A 20,261-nucleotide genomic window follows, 5' to 3' on the forward strand; every position below is an offset into this window, starting at 1 on the left:
TGTAAGACCTCAGTAATTGACATTTACTTCAGTTCCAATGTAAATGAAGAAGATTGGTATAAGTGTTCTTTCTCAATCACTCATTATAAACTACTATTTTGATTTTTCATGTTTAAGAAGAATCAGAGCTAACGACTTCCTCAGAAACATGTCTTTAGGTCTAGATGTGAACTTCAAGAAGTTAATTAAATATTCAATCATCCTCATAAGAGTTTGAAGTCACTAGATTGTTGAGTATTGTGAAGGCCAACAATTAACTGAGTGCGCTACATGTCGCTATCGTAATGCCTGTACTCGAGTCTCTTATGCTCGGTGAGAAGACCGCAGTTGTCTTTGATATAGGCTCAGTTTACACCAAGTATGCATTCTTGATATAGTTAACAAGATTGGTAGATGTGGTTTCGCTGGAGAAACTGGACCAAGGTTTATTATACCAACAGAAATTACTTTGGTTTGGTGAACTTGTAAAGTACATTAGTATTTTCAGCCCACAGGTGAAAAAAGAAGTATATCCTCATGTGATGGAAAGGATAAAAGACGGGAGTTCTTGACGACGTTTCTCTACAATATATACTATCGGTATGATCATCCAAATTTATTTCGCACTTCGTAGACATTTGTTGGTAAACCCAAAGGACAGACGAGTTGTTGTAGTTGAAAGTGTGCTATGTCCTTCATCATTCCGTGAAGTTTTGGCCGATGTTTTTTTCAATCATTTTGAAGTAAAACATTAAATGCAGATATCTTTTTGGTGTGATCTAGGCACCTTCTGTACTTTTTGCAACTTCCCACTTGATGGCACTATTTACTCTTGGGATTTCGTCAGCTGTTGTATTAGACTGTGGTTATATGGATGCTCAAGTTCTGCCTGTAAGGGATATTCGCCCTCATCCTAGTGTTTATAGGTTTATGAAGGTTACACACTACTAAACGCTTGGCAGTCAGCGCAGCTTGGTAGCAAAAAAATTCATGAGTATATTTCGTGTAATATATAGTAATATTTGCTAACTTTCAGAAACATCAGGAGTTACCTAAATGAGAATGCCAAGTTGGTGGATGTTATCAACGGAGAGTCGCAGTTAACCCCCTGTCCAGATTGCTTTATTTCAGAACATATTATTGAAGATATAAAAGGTGGATTGTCATTAATATTTGCTTACTCTCAGTTCGTACGTGTTTTGTTAGTCCACACAATAGGGCGGTCCAGTGGAAGGCTTGGAAGGATTCTGCTGAATCATCGGCCGCAAAGCCCAACTTGTATCAAGAAACATTTATTTTCCCCCTGGACAAGTTAGGAAACGAAAGACCAATTCAAGTTACATCAGATATCCGAGAGTTGGCAGTTGAATGTTTGTTTGCTGGAGACAATGACCAAATTACACTTACAACACTAATTTTAAGATCAATTTTGTTGGCACCTATTGATATTAGAAGGTATTTAATCTTAGTAACTTAACTCTGCACCTGTATCTTCTAATTTCTCGTAATACGATGCCCTCGTCATTTTGTATTTACTTTCAAGCATTTTGTAAGTAAAATTAAGCGAACCTATACACTAGTCTGAAAATGCTTTTTGTAATATAAACGGAATACTGGTGGTATCTTTATTGGTTTTCTGTCTTCACTTTTAGTTGGAATATTTGGTATATGACTTCGCAGATAGTTTACATACTCAGTGAGTGCATTCAAGCCGCAATAATATATTGGTTTGCAATGAAGACTGTCTTTGGGATAATCAGGTCTCCAATAGTGTAGTTTATATCTCAACATATGTATATTTATATCTTTATACTCATTAATTAGTTATATGCTTGTTTGCTTAGTTGGTGACCAGATACTAAGAAGATGGAATATTGGAATCTTCTCTGTTACAAAAGACATGGAGGAGTTTGACCTCGCCACTGTGCCAGTAGGGTGGTGAATCAGTTGCTAACATATCCGATTTTAAGCCACTAAGTTGTGGGTTTGAACCCTATTCCATATATTCCGGTTTAAGAAACTGGGTAAGATCACTACCCAAAGTTCACAAGCCTGCATCCGGCAAATAAATTGTGAACCACTATGTCGTGTCATGATGACAGGACACAGTTGTTGATGAACTCTTAAATATTTGGTCAAAAATGACTTGGGATTTACAGTTTCAGTAGAGACTCACGAAACCAATTTTTCCAGAACTTTTGTTACAAACACTCTGCACTTACACTGTAGTCTATGTATCCTAGCCAGACTACTTTTATTGTCTCTTAAACACCAAGTAAATTAACCTAATAAATGGCATCTGATTTTACGAAACAAATATAGTGTGACAACTCATCAGTTAATAAACTGCCTGATAATGTCGGTTGGTGGTGTCGCTTTTCAACACTAACAGACTAACTTTGTTAACTTCCTACAATTAGAACTAAATTTATAGAGGGATCTTTCTAAATTCCAGAAATTATTGCATATTAGCTTCACAGGGTTCAGTATACTACTTTTCAGGGTATGAGTGCCTCAATAATGCAACAAAGACTAGCAGGTCCTAGGTGGCGGTGACTTGTTTCCTGAGACAATCACTCTTCATCTAATTGGCCGTAGGTTCAAACACCGGTAGTGGCACTAGACCACATAGAATACGTGACTCAGAGTTGAGTATTAAAGCTTTTATTTGATTTATCCTGGTTATTGTTCGCCTTTTCGCTCCGAAGACATTTTTCGGTTTTTTTCCAGACAGTCCATCAGTTTTTGCTGACCAATATCTCATTGTAATAAACTTTATAAGTTCTTAGGGAAGTGGGTTTAAATGTTGATGTTACACCTCACTAGTTAAAAGCTATGGGCAACATTGCCTGAATAAATATATGCATCTTGGTGTCCAACTTTATTTTCTGTAGTCATTTCCACTTGATACAGTTTTTTACAGAAGTCTTTTTCATATAACAGGAAGTTGGCAGAAAATATTGTACTTATTGGTGGCACAACCATGCTACCTGGCTTCGTATCTCGTCTAATGGAGGAACTCAATTCACTTGTCGAACTTCCTGAGTTCTCAAAGTTACAAGCTTTAAAGGGATCTTTTAAATTTCACAACCCTCCTGGTGAAGCAAATTACATAGGATGGCTTGGTGGTAGGTTTTTAAATTTTGTTGCTAATAAACTTTCATATTATATTATTTTCCATGATTTTGATAATTTATTTTTCAGTTCATACAAGATAGTTAATTATTGCTCGTCTGTTTCCCACAACTAATTTGTAAAACTATCATTTTCCATTCCGTGTACGTTATTTAACTCAGGCTCATATTTTTTGAAAGGGGTTGTAGACTAAGAATGTAAAATGTTCACGAGCTTAAAATATGTAGGAAGTGATAATTTCATTTCTGACGGATTTTTGTTGCAATAGACTAAGCTGGAATTATTAGGAATCGAGAACTTGATCTTTTTTAGAAACTAGTGTACTTGCCTATGTCGTAATTGTAAATGAAATAATATGAATCTTTGTTCATAAATATCAGTTTATGACTCAACATTACTTCTCATTAATGTGTTTTTATCAGCACTCATTAAATCATGTTAGTAGGGAATAAATTCAAGTTGATGTACCTCATTCTCTCTACAGGGGCAATTTTCGGTGCACTTGAATGTTTACCAGGACGTTCACTGAGTCGGTCTAGTTTCTTGGAAAATGGTTTAGTTCCAGACTGGTGTACCCAAATTGATCAGAAACACAATGATCTTGAAAGGCAGGATACTACCCGCCAGTGATATCTAATATGATTTCGTGTTAAATAGACCATTACGTATTTATCATTCAGTAAATCTATTTCCTTTTAAGCGTCTGTTAACTTTCCCTTTGTTTACAACTTTATGAAACAACTTATTTTTGATAATCTTATTTCCCGACCAGCTAGTACTTTAATTATTTCCTCGTTTTGTCAGTTGGGTTGGGTGCTTTGGGTTTTAGAAATAAATTCTTTTCAAAATGTCTGACTTTTGGCTACACCAATTTGGCGAATCTTTCTATGCTTTTATATTGTTGTATTTTTAGTTCAAGTGGATCATATTAAATCTAGATACAAACTAATCGATTTCAACTTGAGAAGTCTTACATTTTACTTCTGGGTGATTTTGAGAAAAAATTTAGTAATCGCCTTTCTAGTTATTTGATTAACACCATAGAAAACAAACAAACGCCCAGTTATTATCGTTATTTTTAGGTGTTATTTAAAGAAGTCCTTGAAATATGAATCATTGATTGTTGAGTCAACACTTATAATTCCATGGAAAGGTATTTATGGAAATAATTTCAATTAGGTCATCTGCTTTTTGCCACCAATCTACAACAATACATTTCCTGAAATGTTTAGTATAAGATTTTTGTTTGGGGTAAGTGGAAAGAGTCGTGGACCTTTCGTTAAACTTTGATAACCACAAAAATTTATCCATCTAATAATCTTTTAAATTTAAGTTCTTATTAGATAGGCGATTTTAGTTAATTCGTAGCTTTTGATATATATATATATATATATATATATATATATATATATATATATATATAGTCAGCTACAACGTGAGACCAGGCACATATATATATCGGTCCAAGTTGCCATACCTCATTATCACAACAAGATGAACACCGAATTCATAGAAGTAGCTAATTTAATGGTGGTAATATATAAAAGAAAGATTGTATATCAGGATATAGTACAGGAAGAAAGATATGAAGCTATTTTAATCTTAAGGTTTAAGGAAAGACAAGTAGAGTATACACCTACGCCATTGTGATCAAATATGAGCCATGTCATCTAGAGTCTCCAACCATTGGTTACGATAGACACGCGGACCCCACCCAAATAGTCTGCATCTACCAACATGGCTCAGACTAGAAGATAGTGACTTCAAGCACTGATGCCACATTTTGGTTTGGCAGTCCCTAAGTTCTCCCAACACTAGTCAGCATTGCACACCATAGTAGTCGGTGTTCAGGCATACGTAACAGGTGGCCCAACCATCTAAGTCGATGAAGATTCATGACCTCATCAACTGATTTACCATCATTCCCTAATACCCTGCGTCTAACCTCACTATTACTTACCCGGTGATCCCAGTAGATGCGAGCAATGTTTCTAAGACATCTGTGATCAAGTACTAATGACTTACGAGTACCCCCTACTCTTAATGGTTACGTTTCGCAGCCGTAAAGTAGAACAGAGCGAACTGCTGTGCAGTATACTCATCCCTTAATTGATAGACGGATACCTCGTCTTCGACATAGGTGGCGTAAGTTGGCGAAAGCCAAACGAGCTTTTTGAATCCGTGCAGGAATTTCGTCAGACACCAACCCATTAGGGCTGACCAGACTTCCAACATAAGTGAAGTTGTCAGCGCGTCCGACTACTTCACTCCCTATCCTTAGTTCACGTGTTGACGCAGGCTAGCCCTGGAGTTTATTTATTTAAACACATACATATCGGTAAAAAGGGGCACCAGATACATATGCGCCACACAGCCCTGGGGTATATATATTTGTTAGGAGTACTTTGACTGAGGACAGCTAAATTAATTTGACCACAAAGTATCTATTTAATCACCTTAAAGTAGTTCTGAACAAATAATTACATGCATCCTCCTTGCTAGTTTGAGGGAACACTTACGGGAAACTCACTTGCTTTTACACATCAAACTAATCTAAGTATTCAGTTGAGACCTGGTGCGTTGAAAAAATGTGTATGGCAAAACGAACAGGTTTTGGGATCTGTTTTATTGATAAGTAACTCGTCTTTTCACTTTTCGGCCCCCAAATGCTCTGGTACGGCCGAGAGTGGGGAGGGCCCGCCTTCTCTCGAAATGCTCTCACACGGTCGGTCATGCGTATACAGCCTCTGCCAGAGAAGTCCTACTCACTGCCTTCTCGTGGCGGGGGTGTTGTTTACGAAATTGAGAGGACGAAAAGCGAGTTTCCGGCGCATTAACCGGTTTGGTGGACGCGGAAAATCCATCTAGGGGCGTTGGAAAACCCTAATTCCAAATCAATGGTGCACATGGACTCCAGTTTCCTGAGGGAACAAATGGCGTATGAACCAATCGTCGGTCACCGGCTACCATGGGACTGCATCTCCTGACGTTGCTCTACTGCCTTGTGGATCAGACCTTCAGGTTAAAGGCTCGGAGTGTGGCCCCTTAAGAAAACCACCTGCTTCGGTCTGGGCACCCGGGCAGTATCATAGCCCTCACACATTTAGGTGAAATGATAATTTTTTGTGTGGCGCATATATATCTGGTGCCTCTTTGTACCAATATTTATGTGTTCAAATAAATAAAAATTAACATTTTAGATATGCAATGTAGACATGGTTCTGGGTGAGCTAACTGTAGGATATTTAGTAAGTTTTATTAATGAACTTCGCTTATTTCGACTGTCTATCGCAAGCGACCAGTTTTCTAAGGTGAATAATTAAGACGAATACTTGCCTTAGGCTTAGATACAGGAGGATAACTCAAAAATAAATACTCTATGAATTGGCAAACTATTGATTTATCTCATCTTTTCAGGAGCGATGTTAACATAAAGGTAGAGCGTTGAGGTTAACCAATCCCTAGGGTTATTAATTTAGAAGTAAGATAGGTGAATTAATTGTTATAAATGTCAAATCTTTACTCGAATTACTGTATATAGAAGACCAAGGTAGTATGATGATTTCATGATAAAATCACTGATGGACTGTTGATATTCGGTGACTGAGAAAACTTTCTACGATCACAATAACCAGAGGCCTGAAACTTTCAGTTGAAAGTTGCAGAATCATTTTGTTTCAAAGATAGTAGCTAAACTAATAATCTTGTGTAACACCACATTAATGATCCAACTATAGGAATGAACATAAAAGCATCAATTGGTTATATTATAGCAATCGATTGAACATGTTACATAAGCAATATTAAACCTTTCATAGAATAAGAATAACAACAAACACCATACACAGACAAATTCGATGTCCAATAATAATGGTTGTAAGAATGATTAATCGTCGAGTCACATAAAAATGAAGCCAAATAATTACCAGAAATCAAAATAAACACAGCAAAAAGCAGTTACATGACTGATGGATAAACTAATAATGCACAAAAGGACAGATAAGAATATTCATATATTACTGACTAGAATGATTATTGTCGTTATCAATTAATCGAATCAGGTTAAGCGCAATAAACAAAATAGTGAGAAACATTTATTTGTTGAGAGAGTTAGGGCTATGGTGGAGGGGAAATTACGTTTACTGCACAGATCATTCAGATAATATAGTGAGAATGTATTTATACAGTAGACTTTCGTTAAGAACAGATATTATATTTGTTAAGCAGAAGGCGGTAAAGATGACATTACAAGAATCATATTACATCAGTATTAACTAATAATAATAATAATAATAAGATAAGCGTATTAAGCAAGGCTATAGACAATGAATAACATATTAATGCACAGATTTAAAATATTATTTGGTGTTGTTATATCTTCATTAGTAGGAATTCCAAAGCACGAAGGCATACACTATATTCTTATTAGTTATATATTTTTCATATCAATATACTAAAGTTTGTTAAAAATCATTACTAAATGACTATCAACTATGTAAACATTTTTGTATGAAGTGGGAGGATCTAAGAGAGCGTCTTGTTAGACTATCGAATCGGATAAGTTTTATACAGGGATCCAGTAGGCAACGTAAAATGCATTTTCGATTAATTTTGCTTTTATATCACATGTGATATGATGAGACAATGTTGAACTCCCATTATTATTATTATTATTATTATTATTCGACACAGTGATGCGTATATACGTGTTTTCGAAAGGGATATATGTATATCTGTATACAAACAAAGAAATGACTTATCAAACTTTGTAAAACAATAATACAATGAGTTATTTTTCTTTGGTTGACAATTCAAGTATACGTGCTAATTCTTCATCTTCAGCTCGACGACGTTTTTCTTCAAGTTCTTGTTCGATACGAGATTCTTCTAAAGCTTTCATATAGGCTGCATCTGCACTTGTTACAGGAATCTCAGCACCGTCAAGACTCAAACTGGCTGCAATAGCTCTATAAGAGACAAAATACTGAAGTAATCCCACTAAGAATATGCATATTTCTCATCTCTACATGTATAAAAAATTTCATTCCGAAATGTCAATTACTACCGAAACTATTCATGGAAGTAAAACGATTTTACGTGGGACCATGAATGTTTTAAAAAGTTCTACAATACAATTTGTGAATCATCAATTGAATAAAATCATACCAACCAATTACAGCTAATTTACAATTGACTGATCATTGGGTGGTGATCAATGTCATGTATATCAGGTCCTTCTTAGTACAGATCGAATCCTATCGATCAAGTTGCAATGTGGCTGCCAGTCTAGGTGACTCGACATTGCGTGCACTATATTGGGATAAGATAGAGATTAGAGGTAGTCAACAGGGTTTAATAAATAAGGGAAATGAAAAGGCTTAGAGTAGTAATTCATATACTTTAAAGTACAATCAATGTTTGAATTAATAATACTAATACATAGTGTTCTTGAAGACAATTAAGTGCTTCTAACTCCAAGGCTATTTAGAATAACAGGAAACTTGGATGCATTAGTTTGAAAAGGTAATAATCAAACATCCAATGGAGTTAAGGTGCTAATTTATCTGTTTGAGCAGACATAAGCTTTTCAGATTCAAATTGGGAGGAGTGTTCACATCTAAAAACAATGCCTTTATACAACCAGATTAAAGAGGTCAAGGATGTTTAATAGTATAGTCTGAAATACTGTTCAAATAGATGATAATTTGTAAACATGAACATCACATATGAATTTTGTTAATGGTTTTGTGATTGCCTCACCACACACACAAATGTAAAAGAACAATCGATATAGGGTACTTTGAAAATGATATTTACATGCAGTATTTCTATTAGGCAAAAAGCTGGATACTGAGAAACTTCGGTTGATTTATTTCACCTTACGTGTTGGTGACATCAAGATAGAAGAAATATCCAATGAATTCGAGACCAAGTCGTATGGTGACTAGCCTATACTACATTTAATTCCAAAGTATATTATCTGTGATAACTCCGCATGAAACACAGCACTGCACAAGGGGATGATGTCAAGTGTAGAAAAGAAACATGTTTTGGTTTTAATTCATCACCTATGGATCACCCACTCAATGCTTTATCAGAATGCATTACAAAGACTAGCAGGTAACCAGATGTCAACCACTATTTAAACTTCGGTTAGTTTGATTCGGTTGCTTATTTATTTTGAAGAAGTACCTTGCACTAAGTCACAAAACGTTAGGAATTCTAATTTCTGCTCATTGGAATATCAATGATATATCATTGTTTTATTACTACGATTACAAAAGTTTTACTAATTATTCATGTTTATTTATAAACACCAACATGACGGAATGATAACATTATAAGGAAATAGAATAGAGAATATACAATAAATAAATAAATAGGCAACGATAGAATTTAATAAAATTTACACTTCAATTTAAAAGACAAAAGAATTTCTTTTGAATTGAAAGGGTTCATCTCAACTTTATGGAAAATTTATTAGAAAACTACAACAAGAGAGTTACTGACTTCTATTCGGCGCCATATCTGATAACATCCCAAATTTATGAGTTGCATGATTTTTAGGAATTCAACCAGGACATCGTGATACACCAATAGCTATCAGTCCCATATAACTATTTTTCATAAAGAGGTATCGTATCACAATATAACTAACTCTGCATTTTCGATTCATATTCAGTCACCACATAATAATGAAGCTTCCGTCGTAAATTATTCTCAAGATATGTACCTTAACTAGAGTTTCAAGGCTACGATATCAACTGAACTATTACCGCTGTGTTGGACTTGACATTATTTACGACACAATGGAGTAATCAATCCGAGGCAAAAATGAATGTAAAGTCAATAAGCATCTTCAGTTTACAAAGGGCACGTTTCAAAAGCTTAGAGTTTTAAAGCTATCATCCAGTTGTATATTGAACACTCAACAGCCAGACTAAAGTCGCTCATAGCGCCAAACATGGTCCATTAATACGACTACCATCAAATGGCACTAGTCTGGAGAAGAGAAAGCAAAGCTTACGCAACTAGGAAGTTACACAAGTGACCAAATACCAGTAAATAGCACTAAAAAAAGAAAACTATTTTTGTTTATTCGAAATCATTATTGGGTTGGTCTGAAATTCCAGGATTTATGATATATATATATATATATATATATATATATGTATATATATATATATATATATATATACTGAATCTTTCTGGGCGTTACCTTAAGATCGATCAATAGAAGTTCAGGACAAAAAATAGAATTAAAGAAAAAAATCATTAAACAAAGCTGTGAATTAGAGTAAACAAGTTTCCTATTGTTTTGAAACTGAAAACACCTCATTGAATGGCTAACCATGATCATTCGTCAAATTGTCATGTAAACTAACTTTAAATTAAATACTACCTCCATAAACAGTGAGTTGAATAATTACAAATGCTTACTGTTGCATCCAAGCTTCTTCTGGTTCAACGTACTCATCAGCTCTTGCCTCGATTATACCTCGTTTAGACTTAGTAAAGGAGAATGAGCAAAAAAGAACACAAAAATAAATGCTCAGTAATCTAAAGATTTTTTCTGAGAAAATACTATCTTATTACAATAAAATATCATAAAAAAGACTTTCTTATGATAAATTAAAATAAGGTTTGAGTGAAGTTATGTGTACAAAAGATTTCCTCATAAAATTTGTTAGTTAACTTATGCTGAATAAGTTATTACAGAATAGATAGAATATGGCTAGCAGTGGGATGCAAGATGAGTATTTTGTCTTACTTGGGATTTCTTAGCCGGATGTACCTGCATTCTAGAGTTGGTGTTTCACTCTGGGGCTCCAACCCAGTACCATCCGCTTCAAACGCCATCGCTTAATCCAATTAGCTATTGAGTCAAGATAGCCACTCACTTAAGAAACATGTATGAGTTTTGATTCAAGTGCGTACAGCCACATCCGCTGACGTCTCAAAAATAGGGAGAAACGCACATCTTGGATTCTCACGCTAGCCACATTCCATATATATTATACTAGTTCTTCACAATAGCAATATCGAGGTAATCCGCATTGCATGCACATATGTCAACCGAGAATAATCAGATTCCAGTCAAAATATCAACAATGGAATAAACCAATTCATTTTAAACTGAATAGGTTTTGTTGCAAAAAAGGACTGTTAACACCAATTAATACTAAAAGGAAATTCCATATTATTATGGAACACTACAGAGGAAGTTGAATCAAGAAGTCACTGTATAATAAAATGGACAGTGACCGATCAATGTCTTAAAACACACAAGTACTAAACGATCTTTATCTAAATATGTTGGTTAACTTCAGTCAATTGTATGGTTGAACCATAATAATCTACCAAATAATAATAATGAAATAAAATCTATATTCATACAGTCATATCAAACTTTGATTACACTTGAAAACAGTCGTACACGAAATGGAATGATTAGATAAAGCTTAAGTAGTGTTAAGTGATAATTTAAAATTTTTAGAAGTGTATTTTTTTGGGCAGTTTAAATTCAGTATATCTTTTATAATTGTCAGAAAAATTTACTTCATAAGTTTATGACATATTTCGAGGAGGCGATTTGTTTTATTTTAGACAAAGTAGTTTACATCAATTAGATCCCAGTCAACTTTTAAAGATAACGATTTTTTCAAATGAATAAAAGATGAGAAATCGTTTTGAAGGGACCTACCAATGAATAATCTCTTTGTATCAAATTTTCCGATGATCCATATTCTACTAAACTTCGTTGAACAGCCATTTGAACCATTTGTTCTTCATCATACAAAGCTCCATAGTGTCCAGGTGAATTCTCAACTTTACAAAATAAAAGTTATTTTTTGTTTTAAGGAAGTAGTGACTCAGTAAAAGTTTTAAATAAATTTATCGTTGTATTAGTGTTGTTCCCTAATGTATATTTCTATTTTTAACCGTTTAAGCTTACAACTTGATAAACGTTTACAATCAGCTGGAGTTAGGCAACTGTAGATAACTTGAGATTTACTATGAATATGTACCCGTTAAAACTGCCATACTCTACACACTAGTGGAACGATAACAAGATAAACAGAGAGGGAAATAATATTACTAGTTGAAATAGGAGGCTAACGGTGAGAAATTTACTTCAAAAGCAAATAAATTGGACAGCAATGAGTTAGTGTAGATAGAAGTATAGAATATAATTCAAAAGTAATGATGAGAATGGAACGGCTAACTTCATCAGTAAATTTCACATAATACTATTGAGTATATGTGAAATGAATTTCGTGTTTTCTTTGGTAGGAATCATAAAACATTATTTCAACTTTGAAAAGCTCAATAATTTGCACTAATCAACTCTGTTCAGAGTAATACACTCATAGTTATGTTTTGTAACTGCTTTTTCATCATTGTTTGTTAAAAGTATTACAAAGTAGGTGGTTCATGTACTCAGTGACTCAGATAGTGATCGATTCAATTTATTTTTTTCTATCAATAAATTCAAGTTAACCAGTAAGTAACAGAACAATACTGACTGATAATCTGAGACTCATTTCTTATCTTTAACTTTTTCTGACACTATTCCTACTTTCCAAAGTAGGGAGTTGACAGGCTTAAACCAGCTTTCTAGTTTGGTTTAATATAAACAATAAATCGTTAATTTTGTAGAGATTGAAGACCTTAGTACCAAAGTAATTCTATTTTAAACCATTCCTCTTGTTAAAGAAAAAATGAAGCAATTTTATATAATGAACCAAAGGAGTTCCATATATGCGTGTCCATTTTCTTATAAAGTAAATCAATTGTAGTGTGGTGTGTGCTACTGATATCGACAGATACAAGTAGTATGTATCATCAACTGAAAGTGAAGTGCCTGGAGGCAGAAGATCAAAGAAAAGAGAACGAGAACAGAGAATGATTGGTGTGGAAATGAAGGAATAATGAAGTATGAGACGATCGATTCACATTTTGCAAATGAATTATTTACTGTATGGTTCTCAGAATTTAATGTAATTTTGTATTTGAATACATTTGGTTGTCCCCATTTGCCTTCTCGTTCACTACAGTAGTACAATGTTTAGATATATTTCTTGATATTTTGGTTCACAGTTGCTGTATGGTACTGACGTGGAAACATCAATTTGTTATGTAAGGTTACTTACTACTCTTCCAAAGACAGCACCTTAAATGAAAGCAAATCTAAGCACGTTTCATCTACATTTATATTCTATCTTAATGTAAACAGTTTAAAATAGTCAATAAATCACAATATGGACAATAGAAAAGAAACTATGAACGACAAAATTTTAATTTACCTATCAAATGATATCCTTTGCCTACATCAAATACACTTTCATCAATAACACATTTAACTGGTTGTAATGATGTACTGGATTCCGTTGAACATTCAAGTAATGGTTGATCAGTTTGATTATCAGATGGTAATTTACTAGTTGTAGGACTATCCGTTTTCTTATGTGGATCTGTTGAATCTGATGGATGATGCAGACCAGAGTCCTTACTATTAATAGGTACTGTAGAAACGCCATACACACTATTATCTTGACCATGTAAATTGCCAAATGAGACGCACGCATTTAGGACATGATAAAGCGGAATTTCTACAAAAATTAAAATCGTTTAAAGCTAGTGTAGATATTCTACACAAACAACTCAGTTGTATACAGAATAAAAAAAATCAAGTGAAATACAAAACAAATACATTGGAAAACCAACGTTTATCATTTCATCCCATAGTTAAGAAATATACTTAACCTTTTTAGAGTGAATATAATCAAAATAAAGTAGACAATCCATAATCTCCCAAGCCTCAGAATATTGGAGGACAACTGTATTCAAGGCGATATATTCACTGATATATAGTCTTTAGATAACAATTATCTCAACTTTAAGAACTCAATATCAACCAACACTGATAAAAATAAATTTGTGAACCAAGAGATTGACTAGCACACCGCCATCAACACTGTGATCAAGTCTTAATTGCTAGCCAAAATCTTGTAATATTCAAAGGTGAGCGCCGTTGAGAGTTTGGAGTTCATCGTTATGTGCAAAATTGATTTTAAAAAGGAAATAGGTGTTTATGTGATGTACTACTGACCAATAAGCTAGAAATAATTGATCTAAGCGGAAAAGTTATACGGTGATGAGCGCTTGGATTCTAAAGAAATAAAATTAACAAAAGACACATGTAGGTAACTTTATTCACAGCAGTCAGTCAGTTATAAGCAATGTAGAATCTGGCATTTATGTGTATCGGCTCAAGTTATCGCACTATGTTAGCACAATGAGATGAAACCACCAAGAAAAAAATGCCAAAATAGTAGAAGTAGTAACAGTATCAGTTGTAGTAACAAACATGAGAAATAGAGAATATGAGTTGATCAGGGAAAAGTGTGAATTTCTTAAAAAAGATATTCGGGTCTATTCAAATGGTTTTAATAGGTTTACTTTCATTAATTTTTCAGCCAGTTAAGATCAAAATAGGATCTTATCAAATACTGTATTGTTGAAAAATGTTGACAGTGTACTAAAAATTTAGTGATAACTTGAACTGTGACGCCAAGACTACATCTTATACTGGTATAGCTTTTTAAAGAAAAACAATTACTTTATTCATTGGCTTACTAAACTGATTGTTTGAAGAAATAAGTCTTGTATTGGCATGGTATCCTCTTTGTTTTTCTTTTCATTCTTATTGACTTCCATGTATTAGCGAATAAAAGCTTATGCTAATACAGTGAAATACAGGATGTTATTATTCTTTTACTTATTATTATCTACAAACAACTAATAATACCGTTTACTTTTTATTGTCTGTATCATACTAAAACCGACCATTTATTTACATTATTTGTTTTCTTTATATGCATTATGTCAGTATGATTCCTTAAGTTATATTGGTTTAAGAGTGTACTAACTTGGCATAATGGGCATTTTTTGTTAATTGACTGATGACTTTACTGAAATGATCATTATTATAGATTAATATAATGTATAGAACAATTGAAAACATTAGGGACGGTAAAAGTACAGAAGAAAAATGATAATAACCAGAATAAATTTAAGCGATCCGAGTATTCTATTACATTCAGGGAAATTATTTTTGATTGGGATGATCATGAATTTTTGTGGCGATAAAGTATGTTACTTATTAAGTTCAACCTCTTTTTATGGTAGCAACAAAGCACATTCATAGAAGAAATCCGTTATCTATGGGTACGACTGGCAGTACAACATTACTTGCATTCACTGGCAATCTATTTTTCCGTAAAATGCTCTCCAAAGAGTAGTCATAGTATGATAGGATCACAATAAATAGACTACTTAGGTAATATACTCTGATTGCTTTACTGTGGTGTCAAAGTTCAATCAAGATGTCAAAGTAGTTGTCTCACTTGGTACTAAAATGTACAACTAAAGAGATACATACCCCGAAAATTCGTTAAGGGACTGTGGTTTTTAGAATCTACTGAATCAGAAAGTAAGAGTGATTTCCACTGACTAATCGTACTGTGAATTATTTTAAGTTGGGAAATGTATACCGTTGGCTTCTAATCTAAATACGTAATTCGTATAATCGTCTAAAAAAATTAATGGTCGTTTACTATCGTGGCTAGTTGATACCAGTATGATTAGATGTTTCACACATTTTAATATTTTTCGTCATACTGTCAGTTTCTTAAAATAAATTGTGCTCCATCCCAACACCTGAAGTCGAATACGAGAAGCCAAACCTACTTTTTTCAGGAGGGAAAGGTGACATACTGGGTTTATTAGAAGCCTGGCGACTGATAACCTCAAGTGATTGATAATAAATATATTTTTGTTATATCCTAATGAGTAGAAAAATTATACTTTCGACGATTCGTGGCCTAATGTAAACTGCTTATTCAGAGTAATTGAATAACCGAAATTAACACAAGTTTAAACAGTACAAAGGAAACAGTTGAAAATATCTTTAGCATAATCGAAATTATAATAAGACTGAATATGTCAGTGTCAAGTTATTCTTGGTCAAGTTGGATCTATTTAAACTGTTACTGTATTAAATTGTATTTCAGAATGCGGCTATGAAAAATTTATTTCAAACTATCAAGTCCAACCTTGGTGTTGATACCTATAAACTTACGTGATTGGTTAAGAAATGGCTTGAATTGCATATATATATATATATATATATATATATATATATATATATATATATATATATATATGCATAAATGTTAATTCTGATAGTCAATAAACCTTCTTCTCACTCTCAGTCTTCTCATTTGTCTAGCCAGTTTGATTCTTGTATAAGATCGTGTATCAGTACCGAAATCAGACATTGCAAGTCACAAGATAAATGTAATTCACCCGAATCCATTCCTTAGTAAACACTGGACTGAGGAGTAAAACAAATATCTTGAACATAAGTTTGATATTCAAACTCAGTATAAAAAATTATTATAAACATTTAACCTCAGCCATCAGTGTTTTCTATTTTCTACATCTGAAGGTAACAATTAAAAAGTCGTTAGAGCTAAATTTATGGATTTTCGATGTTTTTTATGAAACAACACTATGATAACCATGCCCCAATTTATCTCATCAATGAAAGAAAAGTAAAGTTGTATAATCAGCAAGTGAAATATCTCTTAACGTGCAAAAAATATACATTTATTAGTCCAAATTATGATGATATAATAAGAACCAAATTATGTGACACCATTATTATGTAGATAGCTTTAATGGTAATAGAAGATAACAGTAAAAAGTTGGTTTAATTGAAAAAGGCGCCTGTCTTCTTCAAATTTCATAATTTAGAGGTTTGCTTTTATGTGACATAATCTTCAATATTTATTTTTGATCAATGAAAACATGTGATTCATAGCAAAGGCAAAGAACCAGTAGTAAGGCATATTAATAACTTCTCTTCCCTTTATGCAGGTAAACAATAAAATCGAATCAGTAATCACGTGATGTACAAGTTAATATGCACCAAATTTTATTTTTAATTACGAAAATTTTCATCATGTTATGTTTGTAATCTTCGTGAAATTATATATATATATATATATATATTTCAGTGGTTCCGACCAGATGCGAAACTATTTCATGGTTTTGAGAGCCAATGTAACGCTTAGTTAGACTTCGATAAGAGCTAAATAAGAACTTTACATACAAATTGCTAATAATATAACTGAATTTTCTACGGTCTAGTTGGTAACGCCACCTATGATTCGTAGTTCATACATTAGGAGGATTTGTTGTGAACTGAATTTGAAAACCAAGACAATGCATGGAAGGCATGAGTGTTGCTAAGTCAAGTTAGTACCAAAGACCATGAGAACTTAGATTTTATACTGCCATGTTACCCACGCAGTCGCAACATTAAAAACATTGCTTCAGAACAATATTCGGTTTTCAACGCGCGATATCAGTCCATAAAGCTTACAAGACGAGAATATGATGACTTTGTCACTTATATAGTTATTACCAATGGAGAATGTGAGCATTTCAAATTAGAAGCTCTTTCAGATGATCAACTCAAATATTTCATTTTTGTCTGTAGTCTATAATCTTCAAGAGATGTGGAATTCCTCACACTTCTTTGTAGTAAAATTGAGTAAGACTTCTGATAACACTGCGAATAGTTATTGCGGAATGTAAACGATTAATGAACCTTGAAGATGAATACTGTATTGCTTCAGGAATTGGAACAATCCAGTACAATATATACTCCGGGAATGTCGAAACTATCATTCAATTACTCGTTATAATTTAGTAGCAGGAAAATGCCTTACCATTTTATTTATTTTATTTAAACACATAAATATTGGTACAAGGAGGCACCAGATATATATGCGCCGCACAAATCTCATTTGATTTGTGTGAGGGCTGTGATACTGCCCAGGTACCCAAACTGAAGCAGGTGGTTTTCTTAGGAGACCACACCCGGAGCCTTTGACCTAAAGGTCTGATTTACAAGGCAGTAGAGCATCACAAGGAGATGCGGTCCCATGGTAGCCGGTGACCGACAACAGGTTCATACGCCATTTGTTCCCTCAGGAAACTGGAGTCCATGTGCACCATTGATTTGGAATCAGGGTTTTCCAACTCCCCTAGGTGGACTTTCCGTGTCCACCAACCCGGTTAAAGTGCCGAACATTCGCTTTTCGTCCCCTCAATTTCATAAACAACACCCCCGCCACGAGAAGGCAGTGAGTAGGACTTCCTTGGCAGAGGCTATATACGCGTGGCCATGTGAGATCATTTCGAGAGGGAGAGCGGACTCTCTCTACTCTCGGCCGTACCAGGGCATTTGGGGACAATGCTTCACCAGCAGGTGGTTTTCTTAGGGGACCACACCCGGAGCCTCACCAGCCTTTTTGGCACTATTTTAGATGGGATTTTACAAAGTTTTGTCATTTCGAGAAGCATCGTTGTCAGCAACGCAATAAAGTTGGATATTAAGATGAGTGTTAGAAACCATGTCTTAGAACCACCAGATGGAGAAAATGCTTCTGCGCTAAGCTGCATTCGAGAGGCCTGTTCATAACACTCATGATTAGTGATGAAGTTAGGAGAATTTACGTATGTTTACAAATAAATAACCTACACGATTCTAGCTAGATACATCATCTGGCATTATAATAATATTACGCGGTAATGTTACATGTCAAGGTAAAGCTACCACCAAATCATTCCATATTACCGATGAAAAGTTAAGCACGCTTGGATCTAATTGGTCTATATACCAAGTTATCAAACGATATTTTTCTTCAAGCATGGAAGAGCCCAACTCCATAATTAACAAATAAAGTTATTTCAGAGTTTCCTGAAGTGAAGGTAAAAAAATCAAGAATGAGGTGGAATACAAGGCTGAGGTCGTAAAATCTAATTCTCAGTTGTCGAGATCCTTCCTCTAAAACCACAGGGTAATCATCAGTGATATCTGAAAACAAGTAAGTCACAGCTATCAAGGAGACAACACAAGAACACAAGTTGGCGAGTAATGTAAACTATTTTAGGGAATCATGAGTTAAACCTAGAGGAGGTGGAAAAGGGAAACCGCGAATTTCGGTTGATGTTGTGGCAAACGGTTTCATTCCAATCGGGAATTTGATCATCGGAGTGATTCAGACAGCCAGAGACCGGGACGAAATGGTCGGAGAGATGAAAATTGGAACTGGGATCCTCAAGATTTTGAGGGTCAAGTAGTACCCAAGAGTGGTGATCGAGCACGTTTTTCATTGCTCAGATAATCATAATGAAGTTGAGGATTCGTCGAAGCGTGTTCCAATGGACTTTAAGGAGATCGAGAATGTCGTTACAGAAAGAAGCTATAAAGGAGAACCCAAAAGCTACACTTCGGATGGATGTATTGCTATTTGCTAGTTTTCTAACCAAACAGTCTTATTAAACAGCTAAAATGTTTATGAAGAGACAAGAAAAAGAAAAGAAACTTCAAAACTTCTTAGGGGGGAGATGTTAGGAAGGAAACAAATAAGTAGTTTAATGATTACATATATTTTTTAGCCAAGTAAGTATATTCATTGATTTTGTGAACTATACACACATATTAGACTATTGTTGTGGATGTCACCTTATTAGTGGTTGGTGAATAAGGTAGTCTACTTACACAGTCGCATTTTCTTCCTTGGGTCGGTATAGCAGTCTTGTTCCGTTGCAATAAGTAGCAGGTAGCAGTTAGTCTACAGTCGCAGTAAACACTTGTACTATTAGTAACAATCAACACTTCGTTCAGGTTAAAACACTGATGCATAGGTTTTATTTCAAGTCATTACAATTAGATAATAATGAAAAAATATCAATGTTTCTATTAAATAACATATTTGGCTAATTAGCATATAGTAAACACACACTCGGGCCTATTTCAACATAATACCAGATGTTAAATTTACTTTTCATCAACAAGAAATAAACAAAAATATAAGCGTACTCAACTGACTAATTATTTGACTATTTAGAATACTGTGTTTGTGTGTTGCATAATTCAAACAGACGAATCGGCAAATTGTTTATTCAAAAGAGCAGCTTATCTTTTAATAATAATCGATCCTATTATAGTCCGTTCTTAAGGAGAAATGAAGAACAAACCCGGATAAAAAAGTGACAAAAAGTTTGAA

General features: G+C 34.1%; 2 protein-coding genes across 2 annotated transcripts in view; one reads left to right on the forward strand and one right to left on the reverse strand.

The window, feature by feature from the left end:
• The first annotated feature begins 231 nt into the window (after positions 1-231).
• Positions 232-3,792, forward strand: Smp_093230 (actin-related protein 10, arp10). The gene is made up of 10 exons (XM_018793524.1): positions 232-358; positions 394-451; positions 488-579; positions 614-722; positions 763-870; positions 906-973; positions 1,016-1,134; positions 1,167-1,434; positions 2,923-3,107; positions 3,599-3,792. Exons 1-10 carry the CDS (start codon positions 285-287, stop codon positions 3,742-3,744), a joined length of 1,227 nt encoding a protein of 408 aa, XP_018648027.1. The 5' UTR covers positions 232-284; the 3' UTR covers positions 3,745-3,792.
• A 4,111-nt stretch (positions 3,793-7,903) lies between these two features.
• The window catches only part of Smp_093220 (hypothetical protein), a gene marked incomplete at both ends in the record, with an annotated part of 33,347 nt that continues 20,989 nt past the window's right edge, over positions 7,904-20,261 (reverse strand). The window contains 4 exons of the mRNA XM_018793525.1: positions 7,904-8,081; positions 10,555-10,622; positions 11,819-11,943; positions 13,422-13,727. Of these exons, the coding sequence (XP_018648028.1) occupies positions 7,904-8,081; positions 10,555-10,622; positions 11,819-11,943; positions 13,422-13,727 (677 nt within the window). The remainder of the gene's footprint in view (positions 8,082-10,554; positions 10,623-11,818; positions 11,944-13,421; positions 13,728-20,261) is intronic.

This window comes from Schistosoma mansoni, chromosome 1 (assembly GCF_000237925.1).
Source record: "Schistosoma mansoni strain Puerto Rico chromosome 1, complete genome".
NCBI lineage: Eukaryota > Metazoa > Platyhelminthes > Trematoda > Strigeidida > Schistosomatidae > Schistosoma > Schistosoma mansoni.